Source organism: Micromesistius poutassou (genome assembly GCF_964030765.1).
Source record: "Micromesistius poutassou genome assembly, chromosome: 15".
In the NCBI taxonomy this organism is placed as follows: Eukaryota; Metazoa; Chordata; class Actinopteri; order Gadiformes; family Gadidae; genus Micromesistius; species Micromesistius poutassou.
The window spans coordinates 14,804,247-14,817,044 of record NC_140285.1 but is presented as its reverse complement, the minus strand read 5'-3'; the positions used below and the strand labels follow the sequence as shown (position 1 = coordinate 14,817,044).

Here is a 12,798-nt window from a genome sequence, read left to right as displayed (position 1 = left end):
TTCAGTCATCCAATGGACTACGATCGCTCTGCATGTGTTTGCATGATAATAATATAGACCAATGGGTGGGTTGGGGGCGCGGTCAGTATTCATGTACCGGCTAGTGGTTTTCCCACTCGAACCTCCACATTTCAAACTAGAATGGCGACTGCTGCCTGTGGTCTTCAGTCCACAGGAAACACCACAACCAAATCCCACAAAGAACGCCAAAAGAAAGCCAAGGATTCAGGACGGAGGCAAGCGGCGCTGTTGTTCCTCAGCAATATCTCGCTTGATGGACGACCCGTGTGTCACATTACCAATGGAAGTATCGAACAAAAAGACGTCGGCGATCACCACATTAGAGACGTCGGCGCACCGGCCGGACCTCCGCCGGTGGGGAACCAGGAATGTGTCGTCCAGGTGTCACCCGCAGCCCCCGCCGCCGGCCCGCCGATCGGCGTGCTGAGCCCCGGCCGCCCTTCTTTGGTAATGTCACCGGGACCAGCAGCAAGTGTCACCGTGGCCAATGAAGTATTTTTGGAGGGTGGTAGCGAAGACACGATGCCCCTGTTGCTAGAAGCTCCTCTCTCCCCGATCCCTCCCGGACATCCGTCCGGTGCCAGGTCGCCGTCTGTGTTCAGCCCCGTCCAGGGGGTCAGTGCCACACATCTGGATTCGCGTCAAAGGTGAGACAGTGGCCTCGGAGATAACATGCTGTGTATGTCTGCATGTGCCGTGGATGATCCGCGGGCCTTTACTAGGGTATGTTTACTTCCGTGTGTTAGGGCATCAGCAGGTACGCTAGTCATCTCTCGTTGCACACTAGTTTCGTTTCCTTCTAGATCCTGTTTGCTTTCTGTAAAGACTCAACTTCGGATAATAAGTGTATGAGCTCATCTGCCCATCTTCCTTGTTCATTTGTTTTCATTAAAGAAGAAGAGGGAAGCTATTTCGCAACCATAACAAGTCCCATGCATGAATACACGTCACGACTTGATTGCATTCGATTGCAGGATATATTAATGTGCCCGTTTTGTTTTGTCTCAAGAACAAGAAACGTCTCCGGCTCCCCTGGACCCAAGGCGCCCAAGAAGGTCCACTTCATCAGGAGTATGAGACAGTACGACACCAGAGGCAGCAGGTCGGTTCATTGCTGTGCAGTATGTGTGTCATTTACTAACAAACTGTTTTCCCTTCAGTGTTTGACTGGAAGTACCTAGTGGTCTGAGTATTACATAATAAGCTTATCTTTCAGTCTAAAATCATAAGCTCCTTATACCCACACTACCTGGAGGTAAACAAACACACTCATGATAAAGGCAATGCACTGCTTCTGTGTGTTGATTGCGATGGCAACTCTAATCACACACATAAACCATTCAAGGCACAAGAGAGATAGCACTCCCTACCGGATTGACATTAAGTTACCGTTATGTAAGAGGGAGCTGAAATATGACAACTGGAATACGCGGCCTTCCTCATTCCTATGAAGTCTCTTCTGTGTTGTGGGGGTGGAAATTCTTGTTTTAAGTTCTGTAAAAGGCCCTAATATTGGTGTTCATCCTATCATTATTGCCTCGAGCAGCTCATGCTCATCTCATCATGTGTGTGTATCATGTGCTCCTCTCCCATTGTTTCTATCTTGTTTCTATCTATCTTAGTACTTTTCCTGTGTCTGTTTTGCTGGTGTGTGTAGAATCCCCCTGTATCTATACCACAACATGACACTTTCTGTGTCTATTTTGAAGCATGCTGATGGACACAGATGATTAACATTAAACCAGTTAACAGTGCTGTATATTTACCTGTACCCATACCCATAGGTCATAGAACAAAGTTAGTAAGCTTTGAGATGTGGCGTCTCTTCCTCGTAATATACTCGTCAGGTCCTTCAGGATACGCTGACCCTGTCATTTCTTGAGCCAGACAGTTGGCAAATTTGCAGGTGTTTGTGCAGTTATCTTTGTCAAGAAGACCAATTCCATTTTGGTGCAACATTTACATTTGCTGAGTGAGAATGCAATGGATAATAAGGACAAAGTGTCAAAACAACTGTCCCTCTCTAACCGTTTCCTAAAAACGTATTTGAGTCTGTTAATTTGTTTCCAAGAATGTACAGGGTTTTAGATGAATTCTACCGGCTGTACTCTCTGTATATTTCATTTCCTAAATGTAAAGATGGATTCTGCTTGCCACCAAAACAGGACCAGACTTGTTTGAATATCATCTTTAGAAAACATTGTTCTCAGTCTGAAGCACCAAAAGAAAGCAGTAAGTCAGTAAATCCTTCGACATATGAAACCATTGTTGGAAAAACAGAGTTTGCTTTCTGTAAACTTGTTTTGTTGTAGAAGCTTGCAAGAAGCAAACCGCTAAGAACTACATCCATTTTAAACCGTGTCAGTTTAGAAGGGCTCTGCTTGGCTGGGCCTTTGTTGTCATTGGCCATTCCCAGTAACTAGGCCATAAGCCCCCTTAACAGCACTCACATGTGGTCTCTTTCCATTGGCCCTTTTGGCCCGGCCCAGTCAAACAATGACACGCTGCTATACGTTTCCACTACCGGTTTAAACACCAGAGATGGACCATCTCCAGAGGGACCTGGCGAGCCGACCAGCCCCCACGCAGTCTGGGAGACTGCGTGGGGGCAGGGCTGGAGCAGATGTTGGTCCTCAAATTGAAGGAAAAAAAACTATGAAAATAACTAACTGCACGTTATTGCGTATGAGACGCATCGCCACGCATGCAGATTATGACTAAGAGACGGCTTGGTTCGTGACTGTTAGTTCCTATAACTATATATAAGCCTTATTTTAAAGGGTAATGGAGATCTGGATAGAAGCGCATTGCGGTGATTTTAGTTTGACGATATTCGCCCTTAAAAAAAACAGCTTGTTGAAATAAACCTTTACTTTAGGATAAGTCTAGGTCTAAAGATTTCACAATGGACGATATTTCACACTCCTAGATTGCTGATATTGATATCCATCACGTTTCTTTCTTGATATCAAGGACATTGTGTGGCACCTGGGGAAATATGTGTGAAACATTGTCCAGTGTGTGAACAAGAATAAACTGAAATGCATCGGCTCCTGAGATGAGGAAGCAGAAAAAGGGGAAGATTGAACTTCAAACTGAAATCATCGCCGATCCCTTTGTGTGGGTTTCGTATGTCTGGAACAACCCAAATATATCAAATGTCCCTTAAATGAATCAAATTGTCTGTCGGTAGGCTATAATATAAAACTTAAAAGGCTACAAGTGTTTGTTGTGTCATCGAATCCAGACAAGCACGGCATCAGTTGAAGACTCACTTTCAAGCCGGTCGCCCCATTGTTATGGAGATGCAAATCCCAGCCTGGTCATTAGAGTATAATGGGATATGGGTAGCACTGGTTTATCTGCCCCCTGTGTAGTGAGTGTGGGGCTGGGCCCTGTGGACGGCCAGGCCCCTGTGGACGGCTGGCTGGAGGAGTGCAGCCTGGTGGTGGCCTGTAGACTCACACACCCTTTATTCTGTGTCCCCAGGATCATGCTGATATGTGCCAAGCGGTCTCTATTCGCCGCTTTCTCAGTGCTGCCCTATGGAGACAGCTTTGAACTCAGGTACTATACGACCCACTCCCCAGCCCAGTAGAGTGCACCCTTCACCACCCACCCGGCCAACATCCACCCCTTCACCCACCCAGCCAACATCCACCCCTCCACCCACCCAGCCAACATCCACCCCTCCACCCACCCGGCCAACATCCACCCACCACCCACCCAGCCAACATCCATCCAACCACCCACCCATCCACCCACCCAACCCCGGGTCATGATGACCATCCCCTCTGTGCGCCGTGTGCTTCAAAGCGCTGGAGGGAGGGGGGAGGGAGGGGGGGGAGTGAGATGGTCTAGAAAGTGCTTACATGCGTTTCTGTTTTTCTTCCTCCTCCTCTCTCCCTTTGCAGTGACACCAAGCTGGAGGTCCAGAGGCAGAGGCTGTCCTCCGTGGTGGCCGCTGACCTCCTCCCGTCTCTGGAGGGCATGGAGCTCGGAGCCTACGGCAAGGTGGGTCCTCCCCGTGGGGGCGGGCCCCGGCAGTCGGGGCCGTGGGCGCCGTGGTCCTTTGGTTACGTTATATTAGAAACTCCATTGATTGTTGAGCCTCGAGCACAGATGAATCAATGGGAACGTCATGTCATTCAAATGGGTGCACGTTTCAATGAAACGAGAAAAGAGTTGGATCCCTCAGCACTATGGTTTTGGCCTCCTGCTCTTCCTCCATAGCTTCACGAGACCAGATCCAAAATATTAAAGTTTACGTTTCGCAATGAACACGAGTCAGGCCCTGGCAGGAATTGATTCACATTCATGGGTGCGTCTTTGAAATAACTCCAGCCATCAGATCAAGTAACCAGATTTCACAGATTTCTGTACACTTTCCTCGGGCGCCGCCATTGTTTTTGAAGTCTTCAGGCGTGACCGTGAACTGATCCACCTGAGCTGTGACTGGTTGGATCGTTTTGTATATTTTGGAAGAGGCTCTAACCCCCGCCCCCTGCCCCCGCCCCCCCTCCTCCCCCCAGACGGTCTCCTACGCCCAGTTCCTGTACCCGACCAACGCCCTGGTGCGGCCTCGGAGCAGCGGCCTGCCCGACAGCTTCGCCGCTGCGCCCACTCCTCAGTCCCGTTTCCGTGGCAACGGGCAGAGGAATCTCACCGCCCCTGCTCGCCTGAACAGCAGTGTTGCACAGGAGCCATGTACGCTCTCTCTCTCTCTCGCTCTCGCTCAATGTTTTTCAGTCTTCCGGCTCACCTGCTAGGTTGTGTTATTTGGCGACCTGGTTAATGACTGTGGTTTTCTGAATGCGTTGCTCTTGAGCAGATACGGAGGAGATGCTGGAGTACGACCCCAGCTGGCTCAGTGACCCCCAGTGGCCCTGTGGCCGGCACAAGAGGGTGCTGATCTTTGCCTCTTATGTGGTGAGTCTTCTTGGTTTTTACATTTGTTGGGGGACTTGGTGGAGATTGATTTGTAGTTTAAAATAGACAAATGTTTTGTAATTTGAACCGTTTTAATGTTACTTGTTCAAAGTGAGCTTTGGGTTTCACTGTGTGCGTGCGCCCGCCCGCCCGGCTGACTCACTACTGTTGCGGCTGGCTCGAATGCCGAACATAATAAGGGACACGACACAAAGGTTTTAAGTTCTTAGTTTAATGACAATTAAACATAATGTACCTGAAAACCAGGAAACAAACTAAGGTGTTGCTGCCGTGGAGTTGGGAGAAAGCGACTGGTTAATTAGGAGGCCTTGCCTAAATAGACTCAGCCTAATTGTCTGCAGGTGCTACCAAAACAACCAAAGCCACCAGAGGCAGCCCCAAACAAACAGGAAACGATAGTGATGTATCACTACTGATGGAAACACACCGGAACAATTGAATTGATTAAACCCAATCAACACATTTACTAGTGTGAACTTTGCACGGCCACCACTGTGCTGTTTCAGAGTTTGCTTGCTTATCATTGTGAATGTTTTCCTATAGCAAGGTGTGTGTGTGTGTGTGTGTGTGTGTGTGTGTGTGTGTGTGTGTGTGTGTGTGTGTGTGTGTGTGTGTGTGTGTGTGCATGTAAGATATACTGTACACACAGTATAAGCAAGGGCTTTGTGTTTGGGGTCAGGGGAAATCATTTGTGGATAAGGTTAAATGATTCTATTCCTCTGAGGCTGTGGTGAATGTGAGCGTTCGAAATGATCTTGACCCTTCAGGCCCATTGTACCAGATCGGTATGAAGCCACATTGACACACACTTGTCCTCTGCAGACCACCGTCATAGAGTATGTGAAGCCCTCGGACCTCAAGAAAGACATGAACGAGACCTTCAAGGAGAAGTTCCCCCACATCAAGCTGACGCTCAGCAAGATCAGGAGGTACCATCTCTCCACTTCTTAACAGTTAGAACATGTCTCTTCACGACAGCGTCCTCGTGTTGGGACATCTGGTCTCCTGCTCTTGAAAAACGATCATATTTTAACGTGTCCATGCGTACGTCCGTCTGTCCGTCCGCCCTCCAGCCTGAAGAGAGAGATCCGTGCCATGGGCGAGGAGGGCAGTCTCCAGCCAGTCACCATAGCGATGGCCTTTGTTTACTTTGAGAAGCTGGTCCTTCAGGGCCGCCTCAACAAGCAGAACAGGAAGCTGGTGTCGGCCGCGTGCGTCTTGCTGGCCGCCAAGATCAGCAGCGACCTCCGCAAGCCTGAGGTCCGGCAGCTCATCGACGTGAGTCCCACCCGTCAGCTTTATTATCCAATATGTTGTTCTTATGCTTGTACCAGCGTGCAGCATGACCCTCCTTGATAATTAGTTTGAGTATTGAGTTTTCCTCTTGCCCTTTGGGCAGCTAATTTAAAGGGTGTCATAAAACATGGCCACAGAAGCCCTTAACGGTGACTTGACGGATATTAAAATTACCATATTAAAGTGATGCAGGTCTTATATTCTTGATTGCTTTTTATGATGTCTTTGACCCACTGATTATGAAGCAGTGTGACTAATTAGTGTGACTTACTTTAAAAATGATCATTAACAGCCAACGATATGCATTACTAGCCGTTGACCGCTCCACTCGCCAACAACACATCCATTATAGTGTTTTCTTCACGACACAAACACCCTCTCTGTCTGTGGCCGGACAGAAACTGGAGGAGCGTTTTCGTATAAACCGACGGGAGCTGATTCCTCTGGAGTTCCAAGTGCTGGTTGCCTTGGAGATGGGCCTCTACCTTCCAGAGAGCAAGGTCATGCCACATTACCGCCGGCTGGTGAAGCAGGGCTAGCCCCCCCGTGTCACCCTGGCGCTCAAGCAGATCAAGCTTTCATCGCACCGTTCAATAACGACGCATTGAAACAAAAGTTGTCTATCTCCACGGGTCGGCCCTCGACGCTGGAGGCGGAGCTAGGGGCGACCGTGTGAACGTGTAGCCGGGACTGCATCCAATGAGGTCGCTGGCCTTTCCCCTCTGACGTCATCATCATCATCATCATCATCATCATCATCATCATCATCATCGGTGCATCCATCTCCGCCATACCCTGTGGTAGACATCTTTAAAAAAAACACAACAAAGTAAGTATTTAGTGGTACTGTTTGTATTATGGATGAGCTCTCTTCATGAAGGATGGGATCATTCTGAAACAGTCATTGGTGTTTGTGGCCCGGAATGTATGTATGTGTGTTTTTGTTTTGGTGTGGTGTTCTGGTGTCTATCCAGCATTGAACTCTATGTTAGAGACATTCAACCAGCACATTGATGGTGCTTTACTCTTGGTTTTGGGGTGTGTTCTTATTTTATACTTCTTTGTATCGTTAACTATTTATGCCATGTGCAAAAGGTACCATTTCTAAATGTAATGTATGTGTCGTGGTGTATCTGTCGATCATCATGTACCTGGTGACTAAGGATCATTTGCACTTTAAGCGTCTCCCTACAGGGCCGTGTAGTGGCTCCTACTAGCGCCGTCTGGTCCAGCCCCTACTCTGTGTTTCTATAAATACACTGTGAAACAGGTGTGTCGTACAATGAACTGTGGTCAGAAAGTAACGTCTTAGGGTGATCTAGAGATGGTGTTGTCTTACCAGTGGGTCAGCATGTTCCAGTGCAAATGGTGGCCTTTTTTCATGGGAGTAGAGTTGTATATTTATTTGATGTGTTTTTATTTTTACGAGAATACGTTTGTATGTGCTCCAGCAGAATGCAGTCAGAGCTGACACTGTTTTGTCTACCACACTGGTGATTAACGTTCACTCTTATCTTACAACCGTTTCAATCCAGCTTCAGTGTGCATATTGGTCTTGACAGTCTGTACATTTTACACTGTTGCCAGTGTAGTGATCTCTTTTTGAACATTTTTCAGTTCTCAGGACATGACATCAAGCTTTTAACTTAACTGTAGACTGGTCAAATAGGCAAAAGTAGTCTTGATGGAAGTAGTTCAACTCTAGTGAACGTCAAGGTTAAAATGGTGGGTGATTTATTCAGAGCCTAAACCTTTATTAATTTGGGAGTGAATGTATAAGCACACGGACATGTTTAATGTACCAATACTGTCATGGTATTTAATGTATTTATTGCGCAACATCTGGCAGGATATAGCTGCACAACACATAACTATGAACAAAGTGCCTACAACAAACCTTTGCAGTGAAATGCGTCACAATCTTCTGACGAGCATCCAGACGACTTCTCAGTCACACAGCTGAGGTTGAGGTATTCTAAGGGATCACCATTCTGTCCAGAAAGGACAGCCCTTATTTCACTTTTAGTAGTTTAATAATTGTCAAATCTTTGCCTGCACGGGTAGATGGGATTACATTCTGATCCCTACTGCTTATTGTCAAAGAGCTCTGTTTTACATTTCTTGATATATTGTGTTACTGTTCAAAAAGTGTATGAATGTTTCATTATCAAATGTTGATTTTTATTTTTATTTTTTCCAACAAACTATTTAAAAATATATATTTTCAGAATTGTGAAACGCCACAAGAATGAGTCTTTTAATTCAGTCAACAGTTGTATGTTTATTATTGGAGACACAGTTCATTTCTGGATTAGTTTGTTCTTCAAGGGTACCGATACTGTGCGCAAAGCTACTCTTATGGCTAGAAGAGCAACCAAATCTTTGTTTTTATTTTAAATAGACCAGCATGCTAGTGTCCATTTTGCTGATGTCTTCTTACAGTAGACTGTGACTCCCAGCAGCCATGTTTCATCTTGCCATGAGTCGCACTACATGATGCTGTCTGAAACTACTCCGACAACACACTGCTTTGGCCACTGCCACGATTTGTATTCATAAGTATATGTTCTTTGTTCAGCCACACTTTTAAATAAACATTTACCATTATCTTTTAATCCTAATGATGAAGTGGTAAAAAAAAAGCATAAATAAATAAATAAATCAAGCAATAAAACTCCTAGTCTAGGCTCATGTCTTCATCGTCATCCTTCTTGTCTTTGGCGTCTCCGTCTTCAGTCGACTTGGTCTCAGTCTCCATGGCTTTGGCAAAAGCCTCCACATCTGAGGAAACCCCACATTAGATACATTTTAGCAATTAGCCGTACTGCATTCTGTCAAATAGACGTAAGGTCATGGAACGCGATCGCCATGTTAGTTTAATACTCCTTTTGCTTTTGATTTCCTTTTAAAAACAAAGTGCCTTTTTAAAAGGCATTTTAGAAACAAAGATCAACGCATTTGAACAATTTGTCCCCTCCCCACCGTTTCTGAACAGTCCGGTATATTCCACGGCCACATGCGGTCACAAGGTAACTCCTAGTGTGTGGACAAAACACTGACCTCCTTTGTTGGCAGCGTCAACAGCCTCGGCAGGCAGGCCGAACTGGTTCATGAGGGGCCCTAGCTGCCCCGACGCCAGGGCACTGCTGAACATGCTCATAGCCTGCAGAAAGCACCGGCAGAATGGAGGGTTTGTGCAGCGTGTTTGGAAAGGGAGCCCTGTGTTTATTAGCTTGGTTTAGTCAATGAGCCTGAATACATGTGTGTGTAAACATAAAAAAAAACACAGGTTCACTCTCTCTTGTACCATGATGTGACCGTGAGGCGTACCTGCTGAAACTGTGGCGAGCTGATGGTGTGGTGCAGCTCCTCGCTGCTCTGCGGGAGAGACTCCCCAGATGGCAGGTAGGGTGTCAGCCTCTGCTGCACCTCGGCGTTGGCCAGGATGGGAGCCATGATCTCAGGTGTCAGGACGCTGGCCAGATCCACTGCAAGACAAACACACCGTTGACCCGGTCGTCACCATCAACTCCAGATGAACTGCTGACCTGTTTTAACTGAACTCTGCACTCACTAGAAGAGCCAAGGTATTAAAGAGATCAAATCATTCACTCAGTCCGACTGAACGGATGTACTAACTATGGAATACAGTTGACACCATGCACAAAATATATATCATTTCAACAACCACATGGCTCTCCTCACCCCCTTGACCCCCCGCCGGGACGTTCATGGTGGCCAGGATGCTCTGCAGGTCACTGAGCTGGATGGGCTGCGTGGGGCTGGCCGCCCCCGCCGCCGCCAGGGCGGGGCCCACCGGGGTGGTGGGGCTGCTGTCGGTGGGGGAGGCGGCCGAGGTGGCCGACGGCGTGACGGGGGTGCTGGGCACCTGGGCGGAGCCTAGCCGAGTGGCGGCGGCGGCTGCGGTGGAGGTCGGGGTCACCAGGGAGGAGGGGCTGAGGGGGAGAGGGCGTGGTCAGTGCGTGGTCGACGGCCGGCCTTGACGGTGTTCACAGTCAGTTACGGGCAGCAATCAAAGGAGCCTTAATCATAGTTTATAGGCTGAGGGCGTCGGTGGGGGGGGGGGGGACAGTGGGTCGGTGGTAGATACAGTACCTCGTGGAGGAGTTGCTGGCTGCAGAAGCACTGCTGCCCAAGAGGCTGGCCAGGCCCGGTCCGGCCAGCGCACCAAGACCACCTGCGTGAGTCATTCAGAAACATACGTTACTGTCCCTGATCCACGCGTCCAGTTCACATCGAGACAGGGGTAGTGTGGCACACGGCTCCGTCAGGTTGAAACGCACCGAGACCCCCGAGTCCAGTGGGCCCGATGAGCTGCATGAGCTGGTTGTGGCTCATGTTCCCCAGGAGGCTCTGCAGGCCGCCTTCCCCTTTAAACGAAGAGACGGCTCGTTGAAACACGACTCTTTCTTTACGACACTGTAGAAGTGCTCAGGGGGTAAGTCATTGAAGCCGCCCACCCCCCCCCTGGTCTTTACCTCCGAGGGCGGACAGGTCGTGTCCTCCGCTGCCGCCGCTGCCCAGGGCCCCGGGCATGGGGGGGTTGTTCAGGTACTCGTTCACCTTGCGGCAGTGCTCCTCGTCTTTATCGGACTTGGGCTCCTGACGTCAGGGGAACACAGGGAAACGCTGAGCCAGTCGCTGGGCCCATATTTGTTGAACTAATCCGATCTGGCGCCTCACTTATTGGTGAACATCCTCATGGAGGTCAATTTGAATTATTTGTTTTAAAAAGTCTGGAATATGGTTTATTTCCAAAGTCATGGATTTATGTTTGTTTTTTTATTTTTTTATTCCAGACAAATGATGACCGAATATAATGAAATTCTTTTTTATTTTAAATAAATATTGTTTTCCTTCAAACCAGACACTGTGACTGCATTGTGTCTTTAAAGATTTGACAATGCATTAATAAGCTCCCACACTTATAAATGCATTTGAGCTGATTAATTAACCATGGAACAGGATATATCACGCACAGATGGCAATGATGCAACGGCCTCCTGTGTAAATGTACCAACCAGAGGGTGTTCAAACAGACCTCATTCACAGGCCTTGGAGAGGCCCATGAAGCACCAAAGCAAACCAAGAGACACTGTTATATACCATCATAGCCAGCTGATCATTTAGACACTCAATATAAATCATGTCTGTGGTAAAAACACCATCAGAGCCACCATGGCATCACAACAGATATACATGCAGACAAATATGTTTCAGTGTATCCTCAACCCTTGTCAGTACTGTAGTTTTGTATATTACGTATTATGTATTTTTACAGACTACGTTCATAGTACACCTCATTAATCATAAAGATTTATTATTATATTATATAAAGAGTATTGGTCAAGTAGACCATGGAACCACATACCTGAATCCAGAAGAACAGTCTCTTGGATCCAGCTTTGAACTTCAACACATACACCCTTCCTGTAGTGCACTGGCTCACCCGCTTGAACTCACAGTCATCAGGGAAGATGATGAGGTCCTACATATCAACACATGGGAGATGCTTAAGAGTCTAGACTAACAGACAGAAACTGAGAAATAGATGGGACTGATTACATCTGAGACAATACTTTTCCCACATACATCATCCACGTTCCCGGTGGTCCGATCCTTCCAGCAGAAATGGATCAGGGAGTCATCAGTCTGCTGGATGTAGACCTGGCCCTTCCTCTTATCAGGGGTCACTGTGCTGCCCTTCATGGTCATTTTACCGGCCCGGAACTCGACCAGGTACTTGCTGGATGATCCACGGGAGCCGGACACCAGGCTGGGGAACAGGGCTCCGGAGGCCATGGCGATGACTTGGGTGACATGGGAGACAAACAGTGAGATGTCAGGCATTTCACAGGCCCCCCGGCCAATGGGGTGGGTTGTTGACATGCACATAGGGAAAGAGGATGTTGTTTTCACATAAAGGCTATTTTCTTGACACAGGGCTATGTATTTTCAATACACATTACAGTCACACGCTCATAAATGTAACAATAATATGGGAAAAGGGTATAAAATAGTATAATTCTTGATTGTCTATATTATAACTGTTACACGTCAGATGGGATGAGCAGCCGCACGTTGCTGATGACAGTGCATCATGTAGCATAGCTAACGTCTGCGGTTACATTCATTCTAATTCTAGATTTATTTGACGTCCATTCATGTAACAGATATATACCATTCAACATATTTTATTCAGCATATGGCAACATTTATTTGAGAGCGTTTTACTTACATGTATTGCAGTAATAGCAGCAGATGCGAAATGGTAAACCCTCGCCAGCACAGCAGCTACAATTGGCTGACTGTTACTACTGCTGCTTTGTGGTTGGTCGAGATTCACGTCACTTCGGGAATCGTGCGTGTTCGGTTGAGAGCTCACGCAACATATCTCGTATTCGTCAGAAAACTGGAACTTTCATTATTTCTAGTAATGTTATTTTAAATATTTATTATAGAAAAAACGATTTGCTATTGAATAAAATACAAATAATCTGAAAAGGAATT

The 12,798-nt window shown here is 47.2% G+C and overlaps 2 protein-coding genes across 2 annotated transcripts; one reads left to right on the top strand and one right to left on the bottom strand.

Annotated features, from left to right (window-relative positions):
• Positions 1 to 141: 141 nt before the first annotated feature.
• On the top strand, positions 142 to 6,806 carry cables2a (Cdk5 and Abl enzyme substrate 2a; the record flags this gene model as incomplete). Its single annotated transcript, XM_084480368.1, has 9 exons — positions 142 to 668; positions 1,031 to 1,123; positions 3,511 to 3,588; positions 3,936 to 4,035; positions 4,554 to 4,728; positions 4,853 to 4,950; positions 5,794 to 5,900; positions 6,045 to 6,249; positions 6,666 to 6,806. The coding sequence occupies 9 exons, from the start codon at positions 142 to 144 to the stop codon at positions 6,804 to 6,806; spliced, it is 1,524 nt and encodes a 507-aa protein (XP_084336494.1).
• A 12-nt stretch (positions 6,807 to 6,818) lies between these two features.
• Positions 6,819 to 12,585, bottom strand: LOC311360261 (proteasomal ubiquitin receptor ADRM1-like). Its single transcript, XM_084480369.1, has 10 exons — positions 12,527 to 12,585; positions 11,881 to 12,098; positions 11,660 to 11,776; positions 10,767 to 10,890; positions 10,572 to 10,658; positions 10,384 to 10,465; positions 9,973 to 10,223; positions 9,598 to 9,755; positions 9,328 to 9,430; positions 6,819 to 9,048 (listed from the first exon to the last, which is right to left on the bottom strand). Exons 2-10 carry the CDS (start codon positions 12,088 to 12,090, stop codon positions 8,945 to 8,947), a joined length of 1,236 nt encoding a protein of 411 aa, XP_084336495.1. The 5' UTR covers positions 12,091 to 12,098; positions 12,527 to 12,585; the 3' UTR covers positions 6,819 to 8,944.
• Between the last annotated feature and the right edge of the window lie 213 nt (positions 12,586 to 12,798).

What these genes read in the sequence shown, in the direction of transcription:
- LOC311360261 (XM_084480369.1), bottom strand. Translation starts at nt 12,090, where the DNA reads ATGGCCTCCGGAGCCCTGTTCCCCAGCCTGGTGTCCGGCTCCCGTGGA. An exon ending in GACTGTTCTTCTGGATTCAG is followed by an intron (nt 10,891 to 11,659) that starts GTATGTGGTTCC and finishes CCCTGACGTCAG; the next exon opens with GAGCCCAAGTCCGATAAAGA. An exon ending in CGACCTGTCCGCCCTCGGAG is followed by an intron (nt 10,659 to 10,766) that starts GTAAAGACCAGG and finishes CTTCGTTTAAAG; the next exon opens with GGGAAGGCGGCCTGCAGAGC.